Here is a 27964-nt window from a genome sequence, read left to right as displayed (position 1 = left end):
TCAAAAAGTCCATGCTTTAAAACCATCCAAATGTGGACCAATTCTCTGCTATTTTTCTTCCCATGTAAGAGTAATCTACATAATTAGAAACTTGCCCCTAGAAGCCAAGTTCAGAGCCCATAGTGTGAATGTCACCCAAGGATGCATTTACGTGGAGATTTAATAGAGTGAAATTCAGGTAACAGCATGTGTGAAGGGGTATATGTATGGCTAACAGAACAAACAATGCTTTTTAAACAACTGTATAAATCATTCGAGTTTCTTAAAAACATCCTCCTTTAATGCATTGGCTTTCATTTTATGTTTACACAAAAACCTGTTCATCTGCCTTTTGTTTTGCTATTATTGTAATTAGGCTTCAAAATAGTCTTTCTGAAAACAGAGGCACTAATGGTCTAAAAACATATATTGTTTTAACACACAGCAACAGTGCTAATTATAGGGCCATTCTGAGAATTTGATAGGCCTTAATTATATTTGTATTTGATAATCCTCTCTACTACCAAGCATAATAAAATGTATCCACGTGACCCATTCAATAGAATTAATACAAAAACACAAATATTGAGATGCAGTTGACTAACTGACATAATGTTTTGTCTTGGAAACATTTAATTAGACAGTTACTAATTTCAATTTTGCAATTTTCCTTTTGTATTTTATGGCCAATAATTTTGGAAGGAAATAGAAAAGGGGCCTGAATAATTTTCAGAGAGTCCTAAAAGTTCATATACCCTATATACTATGCACATAAACTATAATGAATTAAATAGTCCTGACTGATTTTAACATGGTTAAGCAGCATAATTCACTTTTAGAATATGGAATAAGGTGACATATAAGGGGAATTAGTATAATTGATTTAATTATATTATATTAATTTAATAAGAATAAAGCTACAGTGTTGGTCTTCTCAGGCACAGTAGCAAAAACTAACCTGAGCATGTGGGCAGCATTGAAGACCACATCAAACTCCGTGCTATCCAGTTCAGCCGCTTTTTTTGCCATCTCAGCTGCTTCTATGAGGCGAGCTTCTTCCAGAAGAAATTGACCTGCAAAGCATGAAGTCAAGTGAGCTGAAAATTGGAAAATAATAATCCTGTGAAACAACTAAAGCTGCTATAGAGAAAAACGTAAGAACAGTGGTAAGGGTGATACGAAGCTAAGATTTATGTGTACCGTGCATCTACGTGCTCATTATTTAGTCATATTTTATATACCTTTCCCTTAATTGCAGGGCATCGCAATGTACCTAATCTGGTACACTAACAAATTTTTTTCTTAAAAATGCTCCAAAGACTATTGAAGCAAGAATAAAATGAACAAATTTAAAGATATACTACAGATATGTAAAAATGTTTTTAAAAAGTAAAGCAATATAAAAAAGACTACTGGGGAGGGGCTTCCCTGGTGGCGCAGTGGTTGAGAATCTGCCTGCCAATGCAGGGGACACGGGTTCGAGCCCTAGTCTGGGAAGATCCCACATGCCGCGGAGCAGCTAGGCCCGTGAGCCACAATTACTGAGCCTGCGCGTCTGGAGCCTGTGCTCCGCAACAAGAGAGGCCGCGATAGTGAGAGGCCCGCGCACCGCGATGAAGAGTGGCCCCCGCTCGCCGCAACTAGAGAAAGCCCTCGCACAGAAACGAAGACCCAACACAGACATAAATAAATAAATAAATAAATAAATAAATAAATAAATCTTTAAAAAAAAAAAAAAAAAAAAAGACTACTGGGGAGATTTTAGCTTTCTGATGGTCAAAGAGTTTGGGGATTAAGGCCCTATATTAGTTCTGTTGAATCTACAGCTCGGGTGCAATATATTTCAGTAAGTCACCCATCAACTGGTTTAAACATTAGTTGTTTCACCTATATAAGTCACTATAATCATTATGTTGCATCACTAGTATAAAATTTAATTATTAGCTATAAACCTCTGAGATCCTAAGATGAGAGTTGCTTTGTAGGAAAAAAAGATATATGACAAATATAACTTGAATTGATTTTAATTATTGGTCCTTTAAAACAGTCTTTGTCTCTGATGCACATTCACAAACAGAGCTACCCGTATTAAGATATATTTATTTCTTATATTTAAGTAACACTAAAATTATTGGAAGAACATAGAAAGGTTGGTTTAGCATTAACTTATAGATTGACTAATAAACACGGAAGAATATTAACAAATACAGATTTCTGAGATTACTTTCAGGTCAGCTTTGCAAGGTTAGAATTATTGCAGATAGAGCCACACAATTCTTCAAAACTGTATCTCGAGAATTGTTATATGATGCTATCCCAGAATCATACTGTAAAGGCAAAGAAAACAACATAAAAGGGGCCCAATTTTAAGGCTGTAAACATGCAACCAGAGAGGGCAGGCTGCTTTTGCATAGCTAAGGATTTATTAGCAGCAAAAGTAATGATGTTAAGCCTTGTCTGATACAGATAATCAAATGAAAACCAAATCAAGGGAGGACAGAGATATGCAGAAACCACCCATGCAATTGATAGGCTTATAGAATTGTTTTCTATTTATTATTTCTCTTTGCTTTCAGATTCCTGTTTGCTTAAAGTTCAGGACTTTAACAACATGAAAAATAGTTACAAAAATGATTGCAAGTCCTAAGGCATACATGGAATCTGAAAAACTTTAAAAATGGAGGGTCCCTCGCTTACTGTTTATCTACTAAATATTACAAATTGTCTTCTGACCTAAAAGGACCAGTTCTTAAAATACAGGGGAAGTTTTCTGGTTTAAGGATTTATAATAAACCACAGCCACTGCTTGTACTTAACCGTTTCTAAACTTCAATCGGTAAAGAGTGGTGCATAAAGACAGGCCTAGGATTTTAATCCTACTTTCAGACCGGGAGTTGGAGATCCTTCAGTTCTTTCTACAAAAAGTTTTACATCACTTTCTTAGTTTGTCACCTAACATTTGGCGCCTTTCTCAGCTCCCAAAACAAATATAATTGTTGGGTCAGAAAATTATTAAGAAAACAGAGTTGTAAATGGTTAAGTTGATAAACAGAAACACACATTACTTATGAAATTCATGTAGACCCTAACCCTACAGACATGTTGATATGAGATACAATTTAAAGTATACGAGGTTTTAAAAAAGTAAAACAAAAATTAGACAATCTGTGGCGTACTGAATAATTAATATCTCCTCACATATATCTTAGTATAGGATACCAGGCTAAACCCATATTTCAGTTAGCTATACTTACTACAGATTAAAAAAAAAATTAAAACATAATATTAGGACTTCCCCGGTGGCACGGTGGTTAAGAATCTGCCTGCCAATGCAGGGGACATGGGTTCCATCCCTGGTCCGGGAAGATCCCACATGCCACGGAGCAACTAAGCCCGTGCGCCACAACTACTGAGCCTGAGCTCTAGAGCCCATGAGCCACAACTACTGAAGCCCACGTGCCTAGAGCCCGTACTCTGCAACAAGACACCGCAATGAGAAGCCCGTGCGCTGCAAAAAAGAGTAGCCCCCGCTCGCCACAACTAGAGAAAAGCCTGTGCGCAGCAACGAAGACCCAACGTAGCCAAAAATAAATAAATTGATTTTAAAAAACCGTAATATTAATTGCTACCTGTCCTCAAGGCCTATTTACCTAACTAAATGTATTAATAAATATACTACTTATGTGATATTTAAACAAAGGATAATGTAGGAATTTATTAATTGTTCTTTTTCCTTTTCTAGACAGCTATTAATCCTGAAATGTATTCTGTATTAATAGTAGGAAAATGCAACAATTAGTGGAATAATGAAGGTTATTTTCTTAAAATTTATTACTCCAGATGGTAGAGGGAAAAGGAGATAATATTAGCTCTGGTAAAAAAGAAAGAAGGAAGGGAATGAAATCTATGCTGTCCATACAGAAACACAGACGGACACTGACAAGAAGTCTACGTGATGAAGACAATGATACTCAATGGCCTAAGAGGACAGTTGATATGCAATGTCCAGGGCAAAGCCTTCCAAGGTCTATTAAAGCCGAACACATCTCTGTGTTCATCAACAACAAAAAAAAGAGTAACATTAACTAACTGTGTAAAATCAAATATACAATTTTTCAAATATTTAAAAACATTTCCTTATGGTTTAGGTAAGCTTTGCCACAGAACACAGACTTTGTAAGCAGCTTCCAAGATCACAAAACTACACGGAACACATAATTTCTAGTATTGCAAATGGTGACGGAAAGAATTCCTAAACGATCATTTTCTAACAGGAGGATTCAATCATATTAACGTTCAGAAAAACAATAACACAGCATATTAGTAAGGTATTTGCATAATTCCCTGCACTCTGTTCTCGACAGGCCATAGATCGCCATAGTCCAGGGTTACTGTTTTGCTATGATAAAGCCATAAAACATTATGGAATGCGAATCATTTCGTATCTCCTTTTAAAGTGAATTTGAAAATCTGAACCAAAGTTGAAAGTACGTTATTATTATGCTACTTATATAGTAATCGTTTGTTTGAAAGAGGGCCCAAAATTGACGGAAAATAGGGCAATAAGCATTTCAAATACAGAGAACCAACATAAATAAGGAAACGAAGACATACTAGGTTTCTTCTAAATAATTATCCAAAGAGCCTAAATCGATACGTTGGGGGAATAAGAAACAAACAAACAAACAAACAAACAAAAAGATGACCTTAATTGCTCCTCTTCCACCAGCTTCTTCTATTATTGCTCCCACCAGACCCTGGCTCCAGACTCTGAACTACTTCCGCTTCCCTTAGTGTAAGCTGCTGCTTCACATCCTTACTTGTCCTGAACCCTCAGCCTCTAAGGTTTCTCTGCCTTGTCCCACCCCAAGCTCCAGGCCTGTCTTGCCTACCTCTTGGACATCTTTCATTCTTATGCCCTAAAACATTTCCTTCTTGGTGAATCCTTCTTTGACCACTTTCCAATAGTGGTAGAACTGCTGATGATTTAAGTTCACTGTACTATGATTTACCATCTAAACTAGAGTATTTAAAAGAGTGAAAGAGAATGGTATTGTCAACTGTGCTGGAACGAGGGGGAATAAACCAGAATTGTCCCAGTACCGCTGCCCCACTAACAGCATATGTGACAGGCTGTTGATCTCAATCCTCTTGTCTTGATCACTACTGGGAAGTGAACTGTTTTACGCAATAAGGCACTGAATCAGTTCTAAGAGAAGTGATCAATACCAGCAAGTGAGCCAGAGGCGCTCTTCACTGAAGAATATAAAGGTCGACAGTTGCACCCACCAAGACAGAGCCAGATCCTGAAGTTCTGTGGGTAGGAGCTGCTACTGGGGCTCTGAGATTGAGGGTACCTCAGTCTGAGACACAGTTGAGCTAGGACACTGTGAGGCGTGAAAGGTGTTAGAAAAGGAAAGCAAGAAAACTTGAGAAGGGCAGGCACTTTGGAGAGTCCATCCACATTGGTGGATTCTGTAAGACCTGAAAGGTTGCCTTTGCCAGTGGTTCCCCAGCTTTAGGGCACATCACAGTCACCTGGAGGACTTGATAAAACAGAGAGCTAGGTCCCATCCCTAGAATTTCAGATGCGGCGGGTCTGGGGCAGAGCCTGTGATTTGCACTTTTAAGAAGTTTCCAACTAAAGCTGATGCTGCCAGTGCCCACAGTTTGAGAACCAGTTGTCTTATGGAACAAGAAAATAAATGTTTTGCACCATACTCGGGACTCCATGTCTGGGATTGGCTACCAGTTAGACTGAACTTTTCTGGAAATCAACTGCATGTGGCATGCCCTTCCTCATATTACAGGCATAATGACCAGGTTACACATACATGTGTAGCTAGAAATACATATGTGTATGAATAAGATATACTCATTACATATAAGTTTACTCTCTCAAACTCGAAATAAGGAGATTTAAGAGTTTTATCCCTCATTTGCAGACTAGATCTCTGAGACATCACTTTTCTTTCAGGTATAGTAGACAAACACATTCTTTGTGTTTGATACTTGAGTAGACTTTCAAATAAAGAAACCACAAAAATTTAAGTAAAATACATTTTATTCTCCGGGGTGTATTGTGCTACCACACTTTATCATTATTTCTTTGGTTTGTAATTTGTCTTACCCAAGTTAATTATTATCATCTTATTTCATTTCTCCAATCAAAGGGAGAAAAAAACAAGATGAGAAACTGTAAAGAAAGAAAGAAAGAAAGAAAAAAGACGTTTGAATAGGAAAAAAACAGAAGAGGATATAAAAAGAGAAAGCATTCTCTAGAGGTCCAGATACAAAGAGTGTTAAGTCTCCTCACAGGCTAACATGGGAAAAGGGGAAAAGCAGTCAACAGTTTTGGATTCAACTGTTTCAGCATTAAAGGGATACCATTTCTTCTCTGGACAATTCTCTAACTGAACAATTTAAATTACTTGGTAGATTTTTACCAACATATCAATATGACAAGCCTGTGAAGATCAATCTTTCATTAATTCCTGGATTTAAAAAGCTGTCTGAAAGGTAGAAATCCATAAAATTGTAAGCTGGCCTTAAGCCGTAGGCTCAAATACTGCTTAAAAGTTCTGCATAAAAACTCCCTAGCTTAGTGGAACTGTCATTTCTTACTAAAATACTATGAAAAATTCACTCTTATGATCAATGCTACTAAATTAAGGAGATAAAATGATCTGTAATAAGTGTCATAATGATCCAATTCTCTTTAGTAAAAAATCATTCATTTATAGCTTTAAAAATGGTCAAAGGCAAATGAAAATCTTATTTATAAAATAACAGCTAGAACATAGCATTTGCATTAAAATAGTTCCCCTTAGAGAGGACATCAGATTAGCAAAATGTATCCAGAATTGTCTTACTTCTACTGATACCACCCTGTCTCAAACCGTCTTCTCCCCCGGGATTACAGCAATAACTTCCTAATGGGTCTCCACGCTTCTGCCCTTGGTTCTACAGGGTATTCTCAGCACAGCAGTCAAAGAGATCCTGTCAGATCCCGTCATTCTACAGTTGACTCAGGGAAAGTGAAAGTCATTACACTGGACTACACTGCCTGATATGACCAGCACGGGGCTCTCCCCTCAACCTCTACATTGGTTCTCTGACCTCATCTCCTTTGTCTTCTACTACTCTCCCTCTTGGTTACTTAATTATATTAGCCCCTTGCTGTTCATCTAACACACCAGAGTAACAAAGACCCATGCTCCACAGTCTTGCCATTCCCTCTACCTGGAATGCTCTTCCCCCAGATATCACAGTGGCTCACTCTCTTACTTCCTGGCACATGGTGGGGATTTAATACATATTCAATGGCAGGACTGAATTAACTAATCATATTGCTTCATCTTCCAGAGCAAGCTAGAACCTAGTTAGCCCAGGTCACCAGGCAGTTGCCTATCCATAGCCTCTCACCTCACAGTGATTTTTAGGCAGGGCTGCAGTGAATGGCCACACATGCTGGGCACTGCACAATTCTCAAGGGTGCCATTCACAATGATGTCTCTATGAATGTGTCTCTTGGACTTGAGCAACATGGTGGCCGTGGCCATGGTTTTAGAGCTTTGAATTTCCCTCGGAATACAACAAATGATCCAGACATCAATTATACCTTCAAAGATATCTTAATTCCAGAACAGTTCAAACTACCTAAGGTGGCTAAAATTTATTATATTCCATTGTACTATGGAATCACTTGAACGGTTTGGGAAAAGAAGAAACTGTAGGTTAAAGTATCCAACCCAAGATATGTACATTGTGTCTTGTATAAACAAGATATGGGGGATATGAAGATAAGTGCAACATTTATCCTTGGAATAGTTCCCATCTAGCAGAGGAAAGAGGAGATTATGGAGATAGTTTAACTAGTTTAACTATAAAACAGATATAAATTTGAAAAGGGAGGTGTGCAAGGTATCAAGCTAAGTGCATCATTTCTGGATGGAGGTGGATTGTTTGGCTTTGTTCAACTTATAATCAAAGTTAAATATACATAAAGGGCACAAGTAAGTGAATTTTTACAAAGCGACTATGGTCATATATTCAGAAGCCAGATCAGGAAAAAGAACATTAGTAGTATCCAGAAGCAATTATCTATACCTGAGGGCTTTTTCCAAAGATTCAGATGACTGGAACAAGGAAAAAGCCATAGTGGAAGGATTTGGGCAGATGCTTTTGGTGACATCTAATGATAACAAGAAGAGTGGGTAAAGTGGAGCTGAGGTGAGCCCTTCATGGGCTGTTTCTATTAGGGGAGGTGAGTAATGCATTCCTGGTAAGGCAGCGTGGGTGATAACCCAATGGTCAGGATTTAGACGAGCTGTTGAAAAGAGAGTCTGCTGAAGACAGGCTACTTGTTAATGTGTGCTCATTATGCCTGGGAGAAGTAAAATTATGGAGGAGAATCTTCTCTCTTGCTTCTCGGAAGGGAAGCTTGCTGAATGTCTGAGTGAGGCATGCTCTCACTCTTCAAACCAATCTCTCTCCCCTGCCCTTCTATGAGTTTTGTTGCTTTATGTTTTTGTGCGTTGGCCGCCTGAGTTAATGAAAGCTCTGGTTTACTGAGACAGACTCAGTGTGATAAATGTGCCACAGTTACTGGCTAAGAAAACAGGCGGGCCGGGGAAACAAGGAAAAGGACGCCCAGTAGCTCAATCTGGACTGCTCACTTTGAGGCTGGAAGGCCCTGGATCTGTCCCTAAGATCCAGGGACATGGATGAGGCCAAGAATTTGCCCTGAATTGGACAGGTGGCATGAAAGGTGTCCAGTGCAAAGGAGAGTAGAAGAACAGCAGGCCAGGGCTCTGTGCTCACCTGAAAAGGAGGTCAGGAAGGTTAGCATTGCTTTATTGCATTTATTTCTCCCCTGACTCTTTCCAGAAGGGTTATGAAACTGATGGAGTTATGAAGACTGTCAGATGGGGAATGGGAATTAGTGGGGAGCAAGGAGGAGAAGAGAGGAGACTGGGGAGGAGTTGAAGAGCTCAGAGAGAGCGGAGGAGCGGGGGAAGGGTCACGGAGGGGGAAGCAACCCAATCCCATTATAAGTTTAAGTAATACACAGATTCAATAGAGATCAAGTGTGCTTCATCAAGAATGAGACGTTCATGCTAAGACTTGAAACAATCTGAGTTTCATCACCTAAAGATGAAGAGAAAGACATAACTAAATGAGGGGTACAACCTAATCAAAGACAGAGGTAAGCAGCTTCACTTTGTTCTGGGATATTGTGTAACCTGAGACAAAGCAGCTGTAAGGAAAGAGATGAGGCAGACAGAGGACTCAAACGCAGACACCGAAGTCACTACAGAAAGGAACATGCCGCTGAGACTAAGTTAAGGCAGGCGGTAATGAGAATGGAGAGAGGTGGTCAAAGAGCTTACATCCTCTTCCTAAGAAGAGCTCAGAGTCTTCTCACAGTGCTCCACACCATCTCTAAGGGCTTTGTGGAGGTATTCACTTACAGATGCATCCACGAAGGCACGGAGGAGTCAATGGCAGGGTACACGAACGTACCTTTGGGAACAACTGTTTTAATTAAGCAGAGGCAGAATGCAAACAAGAATCTCCCAAGTGCATTCGGTCACTAAATCAAATAGCTAAGACTGGAAAAACAGTCTCTGTCTCTTTCTTCCCCACCCTTTCTTTCCCTGTTCCCAATTACTTGTAACTTATAATCTTCTTTCTTCTTATAAGCAATTATTCCCTTTCTCTCTGGTCCTGTCTGCACGTTGACAGGTAAGGATTTATTCTTTTTCTTAATTCCTAGGTTTTTATTCTGTCTCCTCTTCCCCTAATTTCTGTTCCTTGTTTATATATCTTATTCAGAAATGTTTCTATACAATTCATTCATTCCAGGACATTAGTATGGTTTCCACTATAATTTTAAAAGAATAAATGGCCATTATTACAATTTACTGAGCATTTATTACATGCTAGTTATTTTATGAAATTGTAAGTGAATCCTCACAACTTGAGGCAGTAGCAGTCATCTCCAGATTGAGAAACTGAGCAGCAGAGAGGCTAGCGGAAGGCGGAACATGCTCAAGGAGATACTCAGCAGTAGGGCTGGGTGTGCCTCATTCCAAAATCCATGATCTGCCGTCCAAAATCCAGTGCATTTTCTGTGCCCTAATCCAAAACTTAATTCAGTTCTCGTCATCTTGCTTTTATAGCTTTTTGAGTCCTATACAAAATCTTCAAAAGAATATATGTAAATTGTTGCTATGGTCTGAATGTCTGTGCCTTCCTCCCATTCATATGCTGAAATCCTAACCCCCAAAGTGATGGTATGTGGAAGTGGGGCCTTTGAGAGGTGCTTAGCTCGTGAGGGTGGGACCCTCATGAATGGGATCAGTGCCCACATAAAAGAGACCTCGGAGAGCTCCCTTTTCCCTTCCACCACAGGAGAACACAGAGAGAAGATGGCTGTAAATGAGGAAGCAGGCCTCACCAGCACCAAATCAACCTGAGCATGATCTTGGGCCTTTCAGCCTCTAGTGAGGAATAAATTTCTGTTGTTCATAAGCCATGTAGTTTATGGTATTTTGTTATAGAAGCCCTAGTGGACTAAGACAAGAACTTAGGGGCTTCCCTGGCGGCGCAGTGGTTGACAATCTGCCTGCCAGTGCAGGGGACACGGGTTCGAGCCCTGGTCTGGGAAGATCCCACATGCCGCGGAGCAACTAGGCCCGTGAGCCACAACTACTGAGCCTGCGCGTCTGGAGCCTGTGCTCCGCAACAAGAGAGGCCACGATAGTGAGAGACCCGTGCACCGCGATGAAGAGTGGTCCCCGTTTGCCGCAACTGGAGAAAGTCCTCGCATAGAAACAAAGACCCAACACAGCCATAAATAAATAAATAAATAAATTTATATAAAAAAAAAAAAAGACAAGAACTTAACTGTATCTTTTTCTTAGCAAAACAAGATTTAGTCACAAATGATTTAAACAAGGTAGATTCTATTCCCATGCAAAAAATGGAAGCAGAGATAAGAAAAGGAAAGAGTAAAACCAACTGAAAGCCAGTCTATCCTCCCTTAGTCATTCTTTTATTGAACAAAATATTGACTGATCACCTTCTTTGTGTGAGGTATTGTGTTCAGTGCTGGAGAAAGGCCACCTGGTTATTTTCAAGATTCTCTGGTTTTGAGCCTCAGGTTCCTCACTTTTTAAACAAGGATAACCTCACTGTGTTATCAGAAGGAACAAACAAGGCAGCATGAATAAAACTGCCCAGGGTGGGGGTTGGTGCCTTGCCTCCTGTCTTTTCTTTTCACTCCCCTCTACTTAAGCTCCTTCCCTCCATCTGCCCCTTTCAGGCTCTTTCCCTGCCTTGATGACCTCAAGCTGCCCTTCCTTCCTGAGGCTTTCAAGTACATGATTATGAGAGCTCCGTGGGTTTCTCCACCAGCAGTCCTCCAAAATCTCAGCATTCTGGATCTGTGTCACCTTTGAAGACCCACCAGGCTCATATTTCCTAAGAGTGAATCTTTGAAAGCACCAGGCAAACCATAAAAATATCATGGGCTGGAGATCAGACAAGGTTCAAATCCTTGCTCTTCCAAGTTACTCTGCGTAAGGGCCTTCGATATGTCACTTACACTCTTGATACCTTAAATCTTGCATCTGTAAAACAGGGATAACGTTATTTTAATCTAACAGGGTTAGATTACTGGAGTGACAAACCGTGCATAAAAGCACCCAGCACTGGGTCAGAAATGTAACTGTTTGACACTGAGATTCCATAATAAGAGTACTAGCATTAATGGATACATATGTGCCTGGCATGACACCAAGCACTTTCCTTTATGTAAATTCTGAAAACTCTGGAGTCAGTCCACGCCATATTACTTGAATTGATTTAATCATTCTAGTACTGTGAAGCATCTTATAATCCTTGTATATTTTATAACAATAGTACGCATTTCTTTTTTGAAATGTAATAAATATAATAAAACTTGGTAGGTGCTATGGTCTAAATGTTGAAATCTTAACTCCCAAGGTGAGGGTATTAGTAGGTAGGGCCTTTGGATGGTGATTAGGTCATGAGGGCTCTGAGATTTGTGTTCTCATAAAAGAGGCCTCAGAGAGCTCCCTCATTTCTTCCACCGTGCAAGTATACAAGGGGAAATCTGCAACCCAGAAGAGGGCCCTCACCGGACCATGCTGGCACCCTGATCTCAGAATTCCAGCTTCCAGAACTGTGAGAAATAAATTTCTGTTGTGTATAAGCCACTCAGTCTGTGGTATTTTGTTACAACAGCCTGAATGGACTAAGACAGTGAGCCAGACCTCTGTCATTTTGGAATCTCAGAAGCATGGTATTATGAGCATCTTCCATACGGGGAAATGGGAGCGCTGAGAGGTAAAGACATTTGCTTACCGCTGTACTACTAACAAGGGGCCATTTGTATGACAATGGTGCCAGGCTGCGGGATGCCTGATTGCTATCACCACAATGAGTTGGATTTTAAATGTGTTTTATGAAAAATGCTTATAAAGCTCAAGTATACACTGCATAGGGGTTATAGATTGATATACTATGTATTTAATATATTAAGAGTTTTAGTTGTACTATGAAAACTAAAATTTTATACAAAGTGTTCATAATTTCTTTTTTTTAAAATTAATTAATTAATTAATTTATGGCTGTGTCGGGTCTTCATTTCTGTGCGAGGGCTTTCCTTAGTTGTGGTAAGCGGGGGCCACTCTTCATCGCCGTGCACGGGCCTCTCACTATTGCGGCCTCTCTTGTTGCGGAGCACAGGCTCCAGACGCGCAGGCTCAGTAGTTGTGGCTCATGGGCCCAGTTGCTCCGCGGCATGTGGGATCTTCCCAGACCAGGACTCGAACACGTGTCCCCTGCATTGGCAGGCAGATTCTCAACCACTGCGCCACCAGGGAAGCCCCAAAGTGTTCATATTTTAAGTAGTATTTTATATTATACTTTCTATAAAAGGTTATTGGAAATGAAATTTAAAAGGCCAATAAGTAGTAGATTCAAAATAATAAATATTATATGTATACAAAATTCTTACTTATTCTCCTTCCTCAAAAGAAAATTCAGATAGAACCAAGAATCATCATAAATGCATGAATTCCATCAAGACTTCTCCTCTTATTTTCAAGTCTTTTATGGCTTCAGAATAAAAAGGTAAAAAACAACAGAAGAACAAAGACCACCTCATCATTCACTGAAGCTTGGACCTTAAATGAGTTGTCCATGTTTGACAAGATAAATAGAAATAGTCTTTTACCTCTAAATGTCCCGAATGATAATAAACGGTGAGCGATTCCCAACTTTCAGTGTATCTGATACATATTGTATCATCCACCAATAAAGCATCCATGGATGTAAAATATCTGTGTTCATCTCTTACACTGACATAGAGTTGATGACAGTGCAACGCAGCAGTCAGGAGTGTTCTGGTTCAAATGCTGCCTCTATACTAAGTGGCATTGAAATCTTAGGTAATCTACCTTACAGCTTGATGACCTCACCTTCCTCATTGTAAAATGGAGACAGGTAACCTCATCACCTGGCTTTTGTGGGGATTAAATGCGAATTTCTCAGGACACAAAAGCACTTAGTACATGTTTGTACTGTTATTATATTTGATGAATTCATCATGGAAATACAGTATTTAAAGAGAATTCAGACAAGATGAGTTGCTCTACTTTTTATTCCTTTCTCACTTAATTTTTGTCTTAAGTTTTACATGTTGAGTTCTGTTAAATAATTTTTGGATAATTATTTGGTTACTATAATAATTTTCCTATCTTTTCTACAGACTATCTGAGCAATAGATTAAGGTGCTTGTACTTTCACATTTTGCTAAAGAATTTAGTCCTTCCAAAACTAATATGCTCATTAAAGAAAACATAAAATAGAAAACATTAAGCCTGTTCCCCCCCAAAAAAAATTGACTGTAAAAGTCCAAAAAACTAAAATATCCCTTCTTAACACTGTTTGCTTGTTTACTTTGCTTTTTTAATGATATAGCTATTTTGTATAATTTAATCATTATTCATGTACCATAACATAGATAGTTGCCTCTGTTATTATTATTCTTTATAAATTTAACCTAGGGTTTATAATATTTCCTCAAAAGGGGATAACCATAATTTATTTAATTATTTTCCTTTTTGGGGCATTTAGATGCTTTTTAAATTTTTGCCGCTAATAAATAGCAGTGCTGTGGTCTGATTACTATCTTTGTTGATAAACATAGAAAAAAATTATATTTTCTTAAGATATATTACCAAGAGAAGAATTACTGAGACTAAGTGCTAGAGCAGCTGAAAAGAATTCATTGAATTCTTTACTTGAATTTGAATTTCTTTGATTTCTAATGAAATTGTATGTTTACCTATCTTTTAAAACCTATTATATTTTTTCTTTTGAGAATTGTTTGTTCGTAACCCTTGGTCTTTGTATTCTATTTTCCTTGTAGTTTTATAGAGTTTCTCATATCTTAAGTAGCCTGATCTTTTAGCTTTTGCTTTTAAGGAAATTATTTCCTATCACTTTACTGTTTGTCCTTTAACTTATATCCCTTTTTTGAAACAAATTAATCATTTAATTTTCCCTTCATTTTTGGCTTGTAAGCTTAGCTAATCCCTTCCCTATTTCTTCCCATTTTACTCATGGGAAAGTTTTAACTCTAAAAGTCTCTGGAAAGTATCTCATATAAAATACACACAGGTAGGAAGATTAAATTAAATTACTAAACACATTGTTATAGGAGGGAATTTAAAAATAAAAAAATCCTAGGCAAGACGTGAAATAGTTTGGAACAACATTCAGAAAAATCCAGTTCTAATTATACACCTGTAAACTGCCTCTACTGTCCTTGGAGCAGTAAAAGCACACAAAGCACTGATACTTTAGCAAAATGTTTTCATCCTAAGCATTGAATATAACTGGAATCTCAATATAATTTTTGCAAAGGCCAAAAATATATTTTCATTTTTAATCAAGGAAATACCACTAATTAGGTCATTATTTAATTTTTAAAATTACTCTCACTTCATTTCTGAAGTGATTAAAAATGAAATGTTACAACCAACCTCAGTTCACTGCCATATTCTATTTTAATTACAAATAATAAAAACCATAGGCCTCTCACCAATTCAACCCATTACATAGTTTTCAAGCTTCTTCTTTTAGTGTTCACTGATGAAAAGTCAAACCCAATATTTTAACAATTTTCTCCAGTAACTACTTTTTAAAATGAAATTTAATATATATAAACCATGCTGGAGAAAAACAGACTACAACATTAACAGAAAGTTCTGGACTTAAAAAGTTGAAAGAGCTGGATTTTCAAGTTCTTCTCCCACTACAGACATATGTTGAAAATTTCTGATCTGGAGAGTCACTTGAAAATTCTGAACTTCTATTATCTTAGTCAAATGTATTGGGATCCATTCCTACCTCACAGGGGTTAGATAATGACCAAAGAAGATCAGGGTCTGAAAACATTGGGTTAGATCATAAATTGTTTGATAAACGTAGTAAGAAGTTTTCAGGATTCTAATCTTGTTGATAGTAATACCTCTAAAAAATAATAAAGATAATTATAGTTTAAAACAGTCCACACTTCTCTGTGGGCCCAAGATGAAAAATGATCAGCTCTCATAATTTGGATTTCCTCAATTTGGATGTACATTCTATGTATCTTCTCTTAGCATCTAACCATGGTCCTAGTTCTGTCCTTGAACTATTCCCCAGACACATGCCATGCCTTCTGCCTCAAGCATTTTCTCTGCTTTAATGTTCTTTATTGCATCCCCTCAGTTCTACACTTTTGTTTGGAGAACTCCTACTCATCATTTAAATAAAGCTTACATGCACCAGGTACGGCTCTTCTGCACCCCAGCCACCCAGGTCAAGGCCCCTTAGTTGATACTGTGTCTCCTTTTAAAAACTAATTGTAATTGTAATTAAATCATTATTTTTATAATTTGTGCCTCCCTCTCCAGTTTGCAGTCTACATTGGAGCCTGTCTTGTTCCCTGTGGTATCCCTATGAAACTGAGCAGAATCCTGTGGCTCCCCACCCCAATTCCCACCCAAGTACAAAGGTCCCTCCATGTCCCCTGCCTCTTGTTTGTAGAAAAGCTGAAGCTTCCCAAGCCTCCCTGAGTCACAAAAGAGCAGGCTCAAGTAGTCAATGATAAGGACAATAGCGTCACAGAGTCTTTCAGTGTCTGATGCACATTCTTGAGTTGTTTTACAGATACTGTAATTACTACCAGAGGGGAAAAAGCTAACTGCATGATGACCAGATTGTAGCCATGACATAAGCTGCTCCATCTTGAGCAGTACTGAATCTATGGGTAGCACAATTCCAAGAACTGGCCTCAAGAGAATGGGATTAACACTGTTGCTCATAATAATCTATCTTTGTGGGCATCAAAATAATTGTAGCTTGCTGTGCCCATATATGTAAGTTGGCAACTAAAATTGTCAGCAAAGAGATGCTACAGAGCCATGTCAACTACTTCTACTAGCCATGTCTTCTACTCTGAGAATATGGTGCCCTATGTCAGCATGAAGAAGTTGTAGAAGATGGACCTTCGTCCCTAATCCCACAGAAATGGAATGATGTCTGACAAATGGGGATTTGTAAGAGCTCTTTTGCCCCTTTCCTGTTTGTCTATTTCTGTTCCCCTTAAACCTTAATTATAGAAATGAGATCACTAGGTAACATTTAACCTAACTCCTGACTTATGCTCTACTGAATGCGCACAATACCTTGCCTAACCTGTTGATTCTTTCCCTAAATTGAAAGAAGTAGGAATGAACAATTAAGTAGTTAAAGAATGACTAGCTTTCCACCCCAGCAGCTCCCTTAGCGATCCTGCAGGCAGTCCACATGGGCAAGATAACATCTGAAGAAAGATCATGAGGGGTCAGCCAGCCTGCGCGCAATGGAAAACGATGCAGAGCTTGACCTCCTGTCTTGATGATTCGCTGAGGTTTTTCCCTTTAAAAACTGGCAAGGCTGAGCAGAATCTTCAGAGTTAGTTTTGGGACATGAGTCCACCTTCTCCCCAGATTGCCGGCCTTCTGATTAAAGCAACTTTTCCTTTCTATCAATACTTGCCTCTTGAGTATTGGCTTTCGAGCAGTGAGCAGCTAGACCTGAGTTTGGTAACACTTACATCTAGTATAGTGCTTGCTAAATATTGAACTGGAGGAAGAAGATCAGAACTTGTCACTATTGTTGGAAATGAACATCACCCAGAGAAAGGATCAATAATGAAGAAAAAGACACTAAAGTCTTTGCTCTTAGAAGCATATGGTTAAGAGGTAGATGGGAAAAGAAGAACAGTCCAATGTCTACATAAAAGAGTACTTCTTCTCATTATCATTTGTCACAACCTGCTCCCTTTTAACTTTTTATGCTTTGGTGGTTAATATCTAATGACTTTCCATCTGGCCCAGATTTATGCATAGTAGGTACCTTATAACAAATATGTATTGGTTTTAGTTGTTTCAGTCTATATCAAATTTACTACTATGCATATAAAGAAAAGATTTATAATATATTCTTTCTGAAAAAATGGTTTTTCCAGTAATTCTTTAAAAAACAAAAGAAGACAAAGAGACAAGGAGGGACTTGTCTTGACTTTCATTCTTTTGGCAGAAGCTTTCTACTGGAGCCAAAAGGAAATTCATGGAGAATCCCTTGAATAACAGGCCCACATGAGACATCAGGGCACCAAATGTTCACCTTTGACATTTATAAATTAAATTCTGTAAAGAATAGACATGATTTGTTTTTTATGGACATGGGAGTACACTGTAAGCTTGATGAGATATGAATACAACATTATACTATTATAGCATAGTTTGAAACCTATTTTTTATACATTCCTTAAAATTTTTGATGAAAGACCAGTGAAAAATTAAGTATATATTAGACACAACATGAAATATGAGTTGGAAAACATTATGGAAGCCCACATCAATCCTTTCACTTTATAGATGGGGAATCTTAATCCCAGAGACTATAGGTACCACAGAGGCCTACATTTAACCAACTTATTAAACCAGTTTTAAAAACCTGCCTCACTTTCCTTCTTGCAAGCCAACATGAAGAAAAAAAAGGCAATCTCTAATGCAATCCCTTCTCCCAAGACATAAAACTAGTGGATTCAAAACACAAATAACTAAGAGTACTTTTAAATACTGCCTTCTAATTGCCATTGCAGCCAGTATAAATTCCTGTAATTTCCTGTCTATTCCCAACTGAATGGCATATTCCAAGTCACCTGTATCATTAACAAGCAAATGAAAAGCACACAATCACCCAGCAGAGTGAATTTCCAATAGAACAAAACTCACCAACTCGGGCATTTTCATTGGCATTTGCAAATGCATTAAAAAAAAAAAAAAGACTCAAAACAACATTTACCATTTCATTTACATTACATAAACATTCATTTAACATTAACATTTCATTCAAACATTTATTTTTAAGCTGAAGAAGTGTTATTATTCATTCAATCCATGGGCATAAATACCCTAAGAATATCCATAACCAGTAAGTTGGAGAAGAACTGATATAAAAATCATAGTATGCATCTTCTTGGACAAAGAGCAAAACAAATTCTAACGGAAGAAACTTTTAGTCAGTTTTGGAACCTCCATCCAATTCTAAAATTAAGAATATATCTGAGCTCGAACCCTCTTGCACTGTTGGTGGGAATGTAAATTGATACAGCCACTATGGAGAACAATATGGAGGTTCCTTAAAAAACTGAAAATAGAATTACCATATGACCCAGCAATCCCACTACTGGGCATATACCCAGAGAAAACCGTAATTCAAAAAGACACATGCACCTGAATGTTCATTGCAGCACTATTTACAATAGCCAGGTCATGGAAGCAACCTAAATGCCCATCAACAGACGAATGGATAAAGAAGCTGTGGTACATATATACAATGGAATATTACTCAGCCATAAAAAGGAACAAAACTGAGTCATTTGTTGAGACGTGGATGGATCTAGAGACTGTCATACAGAGTGAAGTAAGTCAGAAAGAGAAAAACAAATATCGTATATTAACGCATGTATGTGGAACCTAGAAAAATGGTACAGATAAGCCAGTTTGCAGGGCAGAGGTTGAGACACAGATGTAGAGAACAGACATATGGACACCAAGGGGGGAAAACTGCGGTGGGGTGGGGATGGTGGTGTGCTGAATTGGGCTATTGGGATTGACATGTATACACTGATGTGTATAAAATTGATGCCTAATAAGAACCTGCAGTATAAAAAAACAAACAAACAAAACAACTAATACTAAACTTTCATTGGGTTATTTGTATGGAAATATGTTAATATAAATGTTTCAGACATTACATGAAATTTCTAAAAATCTTATATGTTCTGGTATAATGTTATAAGTCATAATCCTAGTTATTACCTTAAAATGTATATCTCAGAAATAACTAATTTTCTTGTCAACTGCATTATTATGAACTTTCATCAAATTTTTAACTGTGGTCATTTTTAAGTCTTTTGTCATTTACAGACAGTTCTGTGTGTACTCTGATGCTATTGCAAATATGTTCCTATAAAAGGGTTTCATCTTTAAGAAATTCATGGAAAAGACTCTGACAAGTACAGGTTTCTGGTAACTGACTGTACTGCTGAACTGAATGAATAAGCAGAACTGAATTTTCAGAACTCTAATGAAAAACTGATGAACTCATAAAAGTGCTAACAAAAGATCAAGATGAAAAAAAAAATTAATTACATGGGACTGAGTGAACTGATGAGGATGAGTATAATTTTTGTGACTTTCTGTCTGAATTAAAAAAAAAAATCCAACAAGGACTCAGAGGCAAAGAATATACAAATCAATTTTCACTGCAAAGTAAAGGAGCTGTTACAGTGGAGGATTACTGGACTGAATGTCAATATTATGACATAGTATGAGTGTGTTTCATGTTTGGTAATTGCAATCGTTGTTGCTTTTGTTGTGGTCATCCATGTACAATGCTTGGTGTCAGTCTATTTATGTCTTGTAAAAATAAAATATAGTGTGTGTGTGTGAAAAAAAAAAAAGAATATATCTGAGCTCAACATTTATTGCACATTACTGTGACATGGCAATATGCTAGATATTGATGGTGCAAAAATGGAAAATAGGTCTTCCCTATTAATTACCTTAGAATTTTCTAAGGAAGGTAAGTGTATAATTTCATTTTAAATATTTGCATTCCCACAACACTCCCCAGCCTAAGCCACCACCATTTCTTGCCTGTGAGACAGCAATAGAGTTCCCCTCGCTGTACTCTGACCTTTCTCTGATCCTGTCTTGCCACATGGTCCCTTCCATTGCTCTTAAAATAAAATGCGAACTCCTTAGCTTGGTAACAAAGGCCCCTGGGCTCTAGCCCTGCCTCCTCTCCAAGCTCATCTCCTCCCACTTTCCCGTCAGGTTTAATATGCTCCAGTCACATTCGCCTCTTTCTTTGCTGTGAACACAAGCTTGTTCTTGCCTGCGACCTTTGAACTTTGTCTTTTGTCTGAAATGCTCTCATCTGGCTCTTCAAAGAGTTGGCATAAGCTAAGATTTCATATATCACCTCCTCAAAGATGCTTAACCTGACTATTTGGTTTCAAGAAGTACCCTACTGCCCACCACATCACCTTCTAAAAATGACATCATCCTATTTATTGTCTACATAGCACAGACTCACTTTCTGAAAATACAACAGTGCTTTGCATCTTATACATATTAAAATTAATAAAAACCCTTCCTTAATAATTTTAAGCTAAGTCATGATTTATATGAATTTGACATTCTAAAACTGCACAGAAGGGCTGACTAATCAAAAATACCTATCTACCTACCCAGCCACCTATCTACCTACTTGTCTGTCTCTCTATCTACAATGTTGTGAAAGAAATGGAATACATGTTATAGAAGAAAAAGCAATGATGGTTATCAAGGGACCCAAAATTTAGTTACTTACAGCTAACTTGGGCTAATCAACTTCATCTCTCCTGGTTTCAATCTACTTATTTGTACAACAGGGATTATATTAGATACTTTTAAAAGAACTTTTCAGTTCTAAATTTTAGTCATTTGAAGCAGACTTTTTCCAAATAAAAATCATTAATATTCCTTTAAATGTACATTTTTAAATAACCTGAGCACAGTGAGATAGGAATATGAGGCCCTCAGCTATGGGCTTCCTGTCTGTTTGTAGGTTATTTTGCCTTAACTACTGCTTTTTGATGCCTCATCTTCAGTCCTTTCCATTTCCTATTCCAGAGTGGGGAAAAAATATTGAAACTATTTCATAAAAATATATTGAATTATGCACTCATTCCTCCCTTAGAAAATAAGTGTACTTCTAATAATAGGTATATGCCAAAAAATTAAAATAACCCAAGAGTACTAAGAAGAATCAGTTTTACACATGCATTTACAGAACATCTATCACTGTTTTCCAAATAACATACACAATAAAGAATTTGTTTCACTTTCTGTTAAAACTAAATCCCAAAATTTCTCATTGGAGTAATACTCCCTATTACTACCACTGGAAAAAAATTTATTTTCAGGAGAATACTGTAATATAAAAAACAATAATAAATAAAAAGATAGAAGTGGGTAAAGACAGACAAGTCAGAATAATAAATAAGGGGGCTATCTCTTAAAATCAATAAATAGTGACTTTTTTCAGTGGCATTTCAGATGAAGCAATGATGAAGTTTAAAGGAATTGAATGTGAAAAATCTAAAGCATATAATAAAATTATGGGAAACAAGCTTAGAAGATGCAGTAAGTAGGATTAGTTTGAGGTACAGAAAATGCAAGCACCAAGACAGGATAAAAAAATCCTATTTCATAAAATGACCAGAGGTCCTTTAGCACTCATAGAAAATAATCAGGGAATTACTTTAGCTCAGTAGGGGCACCCAAAATAATATGCATGAGAAAACCCTAATTTAAAATACTTCATATAAGAAAACCTGAAGAAGTAAACTAAATTCTGCAGCAAACTTAAATTAGTTGACTACTATTTTAACATGGCAATAAAACTGCATTGTGAAACAAAATCAGGAGTGGTGATGCAATAAGTTGTGTGAAATTACATGCTATGTTATGCTGGAAAGATAAAGTATCACAACCCTAGGTTTATAAACATATACACACAATATAAACAAATGGACCGGTGGTTGGTTAAGTGTATCCTCCATTTTTTTATTTCCATTTTCCACACTCATAGCCTGTCACTGATCTATTTTTACTAGTTGGGAAATGGAAGAAGAAATTTAATATTATACAAGCATATTAGCTTTATTTTCCCAAGATTTTTCATTTCCATCCGTCTTTAAGTTTACTACTTGATAAAACAAACACATCAAAGCCAACAGTGGTCAAAAATTTGTTTTTATTTTCCAAGGGATCAGCAAAAATAAATGCTTTTAGGCTCCTTGAAAGCCAGTCCAAATGCAAATATGGTAGAAATCAGCACAGCTTAACCAACACCAAACCAGCTATATACTTCGCCTCACTGAACACATGACTCACTACTAATGACAGCATGGAGTGTGACAGAGTTGTTATGTAACTTCATTCCAGACTGATTAAGATAAACCGAGTGAGAGACACATCCTTTACAGCCTTTATAGTTTTTATCCTTGACCCCAATCTCAGGCATTTAGAGTACAGGCTGGGGTAACTCCATATCTTCCAGAAAGCAAGACTCTGAGGCCAAAATGTAAGCCTCTAAAACTTCAAAATGATACATTCAGTGAGCAATACATTATCATTTAGAATGAAAAGAGAGCTAATATTTTAATTATATACCATGCATCAGGCAAGGAGCAAGATGATTTTCTGACGAGACCTCATTTAAACTCCAAACTGAACTTGAAAAAACAAAAACCAACAACTGTGAAAATACCTTGCCCCACTGAAGTCCTATGAAAATTACTAAAAGTAAACATAAGGCATAGCCCTTGTTAACGTGACTGCTTTGAACAAGAAGGCAAGACTATAGCATGAGGCTACATCTACAACAGCAAAGTCAATGTCCTCTCAAAATGTTCTTTGCCAGCACAACCTAAATCTCATATCAACATTCACTGTAAACGTGGGGAACATGGAAAAAAAACTATCAACCACTCACCATAATGCATGTAACAGTTTCCTTTGGTGGGGTCCAGCTCAATAGCCTTCAAGAAGAATTTTTCAGCCTCACTCTTACGACCCTTGAAAAACAGAGAAAATGGATGATTCAGCAGCGGATCATGAGGGATTCTTCACCTCCTGGGCCCAAATGAAGTAGACTAATGTCTGCTTAGTAATCATCATCAAAAAACAGTGTTTTGTTTTTATCTAAACGAGGATGATCAAAGAGAATATGTTGAGAGAGAAGACTGAGGTCAGAATCCTGGGAAACATCAAGATTAGAAGAGACAGTGAGAGTGAGTTCATTAAAGACGTCAAAGAGAAGAGACCAGGAGAGCAAGAGAAAAAAGGGAAAAAATGGTTTCACGGAAACCAAAAGGATAAGAGAGTTTTCAGGAATGGTGGGAAACATATTTTCATTTTCTATTTTATTTTCTCCCTTTGATCTGTTTCTCTTCATTCATTTATTCATTCTTCCTTATAAGGAATGATGACTATTTTAGCTTTGAGATGATTTTGTCTTAATGTTCACTTTATTCTATTTATTTATTTATTTTTAACGTTCACTTTATATAGGAAGAAACTAAGTCACAATTTGTTGACTCTCAAGCAACTACTGCTTATCCTTGCTACTGTCATTCAGGACTACAATATTGCTAAATCAGGATTTAATCTAAAGCTAGATATTCTCCCTAGCTACAGTTTTAAGTAAACATTACCGTAATCCTCAGAAAAAAAAATAAGCAAAAAGTAGGGGCAAAGGCTTATATGCAATAAACTGATTTTTCATGAAATAATATCATAATCCAGGCAGATTCTAAAACTAGACATTCTTTGCTGTGCTATAGCTTCTGCACCAAAATTGACTCTAGAGTAACAAAAAGGGGTGACTCAAGGTAGGAGAACAGCCCAAAGAAGACCTTTCCTAAAACAGTTCTGTCTCGTCCTGCAAGGTTAAAATGAAGATCTATGCTAACTGGGTAGAAGCAAGGCACGGGGTGGTATCCAGAAGCTGTGGGTCTAGAGTCAAGAGAAACAATCTTATCTGTCTGTTCCTTCTAATTTAAACGCTATCTACCACATAAACTTCAGGTGATGTTGTTCTTTCCCCTTCACATATATTTTTAAAAATCACTTTTAAGGAGACAATTCTTCCAAAGATAGAGGTGTATAGTTAAGCTAATATTCTAAATTTCATGCAACTTTGACTCATTTCTCCATATGAATTCTCCTTTTTATTCGTTCACTTAAAAAATTCACTCTGTTGCCCTCTTTCCTTTTACTAATGCTACTCCAGTCAATAACTCCTCTTTAATTCACAAGGCTTGTCAAATTTCCAATAATTAAAAATCTCCTGCGATATTTCTCACAGCACTTTAAGTTCAAAGGAAAGCACAGGCAAAATACTTGCTACACATATCACACTTTGATGAAGTTAGTAAGAATTAGCAAGAATCTTACCCAGTTAGGATTCACTAAATGATCATGCAGTTAAGAGCACAGATGCCAGGAGGCCGAGCAGCTCTCACACTTATGTAGCTACGTGAACCTTGGAAAATAATTTCATCTCCTAGTTATAATTTTCTCTGTTACAAAAAAGAGGGCAGGTGGAGAACAGAGGATTTTTAGGGCAATGAAGCTATTCTGCATGATACTGTAATGGCAGATACATGTCAGTATATATTTTTCAAAACCAATAGAATATACAACATAAAGAGTGAATCCTTATGTAAACTATGGCCTTTAATTAATAATAATGTATCAGTATTGGCTTATTAATTGCAACATGTACAACATGAGCTCAAGTTGATACAACCAGAGAAGCTGTATAGGAGGGTGGGAGAGTATATGCCATTTCTGTACATTCTGCTCAATATATTTTTTGTAAACCTAAAAATGCTCTAAAAATAAAGTCTATTATTTTTTAATGAGGATAATAAAATCTATTTCATAAGATTACTGAATTATCTGAAAGGATACACATGAAGTAGCTATTACAGTACATAGGCATATTCTGAGTTTATAATAAATGTTAACTATTATTTATATGTAGATATATATATATACATATTCATATATAGTATGCAATAGAATGCAGAGTTCTGAATGACAAAGAATATGTTTTATTATATACACAGCCTCAAAACACATGCTTAGCCTTTAAATCACCACTGGAAAATAATGTACAAAGAACTTGCAGAAGATGATAAAAGAAAGATGTAAAATGAAAACTATCATTGGTAAAGAGTCTGTACAAATATTATATGCAAAAATATAAAAGGGTCTGTGAACTTTCTTCCACTTAAGTTTTAAGGACAGAAGAGAAGAAAGTGGCTCATTTATCAATGTCACAGTAAACAGCGTAGTAAAATTCTTATGTGTAGTCCACTGGCAAAGCAATAGTATATAGCTTTAAAAAATAAATCAGAACTCAAAGGCCAGTAGTCTCAGGTTACTCAAATGAACCAGGTTATTAAAGACAGTGAGTCCCACCACCTCCTAGATACAAAACAAATACATCAAAGGCCAGAACATTCTTTTTTGGGGGAAGTATCAAACCATCATGCAAAGACCCATTTTTCTACTTTGACCACTATTTGGTCAAGTGCCAAATTATGAGGAAAATAAAATTCTCAGGACACTATATAAAATTAATTCAAGGGGCTTCCCTGGTGGCGCAGTGGTTGAGAGTCTGCCGGCCAATGCAGGGCACACGGGTTCGAGCCCTGGTCTGGGAAGATCCCACATGCCGCGGAGCAACTAGGCCCGTGAGCCACAACTACTGAGCCTGCGCGTCTGGAGCCTGTGCTCCGCAACAAGAGAGGCCGCGACAGTGAGAGGCCCGCGTACCGCGATGAAGAGTGGCCCCCGCTCACCGTAACTGGAGAAAGACTTCACACAGAAACAAAGACCCAACACAGCCAAAAATAAATAAAATTTAAAAATGCATTAAAAAAAATTAATTCAAGCAGATGCATAAGCCAACCAAACACACACATCACTGGGTCCTAGGAAGGGTGCTAAGGAGGTCACACTATGTTTAATCAGGCTCTTTTCACTATTATTGTTATAGAGGGGTAGCAGTTAAGAAAGTGGAGAAGAAAAACATCATGGCTCAGCAGGTTTTTCTTGGAGTCTTTTAGATTATGTCAGCATTTTCTACAAGCAAGCGTTACGGAGTAGCCTCTGGTTATATGAACTTCTCACATCAAGCATCGTTACTCATTTTGTATATTGGTTGGGATGTTTGGACACAGGTGGTGGTTGAGAAAACCAAGAAAAAGGGGCTGTGGTCAGCTGTGACGAATAAGGGAAATGTGAGTGGAGAGGCTCGGTTTCCGCTGCCAGGTCTATGACTTATTTGCGTGTTCACTTGTTTTTGTAGGTTAAAAAACTTGTATAGAATGCCTTGCGGTGTTCTAAGTACTGGGGATATAACCATATAACTGAACAACACAGACTGCTCGCTTGCAAGTGCTAGTTGCAGGAGGCACATAGCAAACAAATAACCCAATAAGCAAGGGGATCAGTCATAGAGCACTGAGGGCTAACAATGAATTCTCATTGAGAGAACCGGCCCAGAGCCAGACTAGCTTGTGTTTGAATCTTGCTGCCTCTACTTATTTAGCTGTGTGACTCTTAGTCTCTTCTTCCTCATTTGGAAAAATGAACATAATACCAATTTTGAGGGGTTGCTAAAATCATAAGTCAAAGGGAAATAACTAGCTTCAGACCTGGCATACAGAGCTCTGACATTCCTTGAGTTTTCTTCCATCTATCTCCTCAAAATATTTTTATTCTTTCCACCTTGAATGCCACTGTCTGGTTCCTAATTACCAAAATTAAAAAATCCTTTGCAGAATTTTATGTCATGGTAGAAACTAAATTTCACGATTTTCCTATAAAATGTCTCTCATTCGCAATACTTCCCCCTCCCCCAAATAAAAGGCTCTTCCGGCTTACATCTTTTTTTAAAATATTCTTTTTTTAAAAAAATAAATTTATTTATTTATTTTATTTTTGGTCTTCGTGGCTGCACACAGGCTTTCTTTAGTTGCGGGGAGCGGGGGCTACTCTGTTGCGGTGCGGGGGCTTCTCATTGAGGTGGCTTCTCTTGTTGCGGAGCACTGGCTCTAGGCGCACGGGCTTCAGTAGTTGTGGCACGCAGGCTCAGTAGTTGTGGCTTGTGGGCTCTAGAGCGCAGGCTCAGTAGCTGTGGCACACGGGCTTAGTTGCTCCGCGGCGTGTGGGATCTTCCTGGACCAGGGCTCGAACCCGTGTCCCCAGCATTGGCAGGCGGATTCTTAACCACTGCACCACCAGGGAAGCCTCCGGCTCACATCTTGAATGTTACAATAGATTTCAGATTTCCGGACTCACTGAACTTCATTTTACCAGCTTAATAATACTTAAACAGAACTGTTTTCATGTTATGCCATTGCTCAAAAATATTTTAATAGCACCCTGTTTCCACTCATTTTATTTAATAACCAGTCTAATTTTCAAAATATTTCACAATCTAGTTCAAATCTTCTTGGATAAATTCCTGTACCTTATCAGGCCAATTTCCTTATGTACCTTAACTGTAGCTCCTATGTTCTTCCTTAATTATTTCTTCTGGTCTGTAATGTTATTCTTTTTTTTTTTTTTTCATTCATTCATATATATTTTATGCTTCAAGCCTTGGTTGAAATCCCACTTTTTTATAAAGCCCTCTGTGATGGCTCCAACTCCCAGTAATTTCCCTTTCCTTTTAATTGTGCTTATATGATTATTATTATTTTTATTTTTTTTAATGAGAG

General features: G+C 37.6%; 1 protein-coding gene across 6 annotated transcripts in view; it reads right to left on the bottom strand.

The window, feature by feature from the left end:
• Window positions 1-27964, bottom strand: part of TMTC2 (transmembrane O-mannosyltransferase targeting cadherins 2) — an 889490-nt gene that overhangs the window by 537407 nt on the left and 324119 nt on the right. For all 6 annotated transcript variants that reach the window (XM_036865958.1, XM_036865961.1, XM_036865962.1 and 3 more), the window contains exons 9-10: window positions 23161-23242; window positions 938-1052 (exon numbers count right to left, since the gene is read on the bottom strand). In XM_036865958.1, the coding sequence (XP_036721853.1) occupies window positions 938-1052; window positions 23161-23242 (197 nt within the window). The remainder of the gene's footprint in view (window positions 1-937; window positions 1053-23160; window positions 23243-27964) is intronic.

This window comes from Balaenoptera musculus, chromosome 10 (assembly GCF_009873245.2).
Source record: "Balaenoptera musculus isolate JJ_BM4_2016_0621 chromosome 10, mBalMus1.pri.v3, whole genome shotgun sequence".
NCBI classification, from domain to species: domain Eukaryota; kingdom Metazoa; phylum Chordata; class Mammalia; order Artiodactyla; family Balaenopteridae; genus Balaenoptera; species Balaenoptera musculus.
This window is presented reverse-complemented; position numbering and strand designations above follow the sequence as displayed.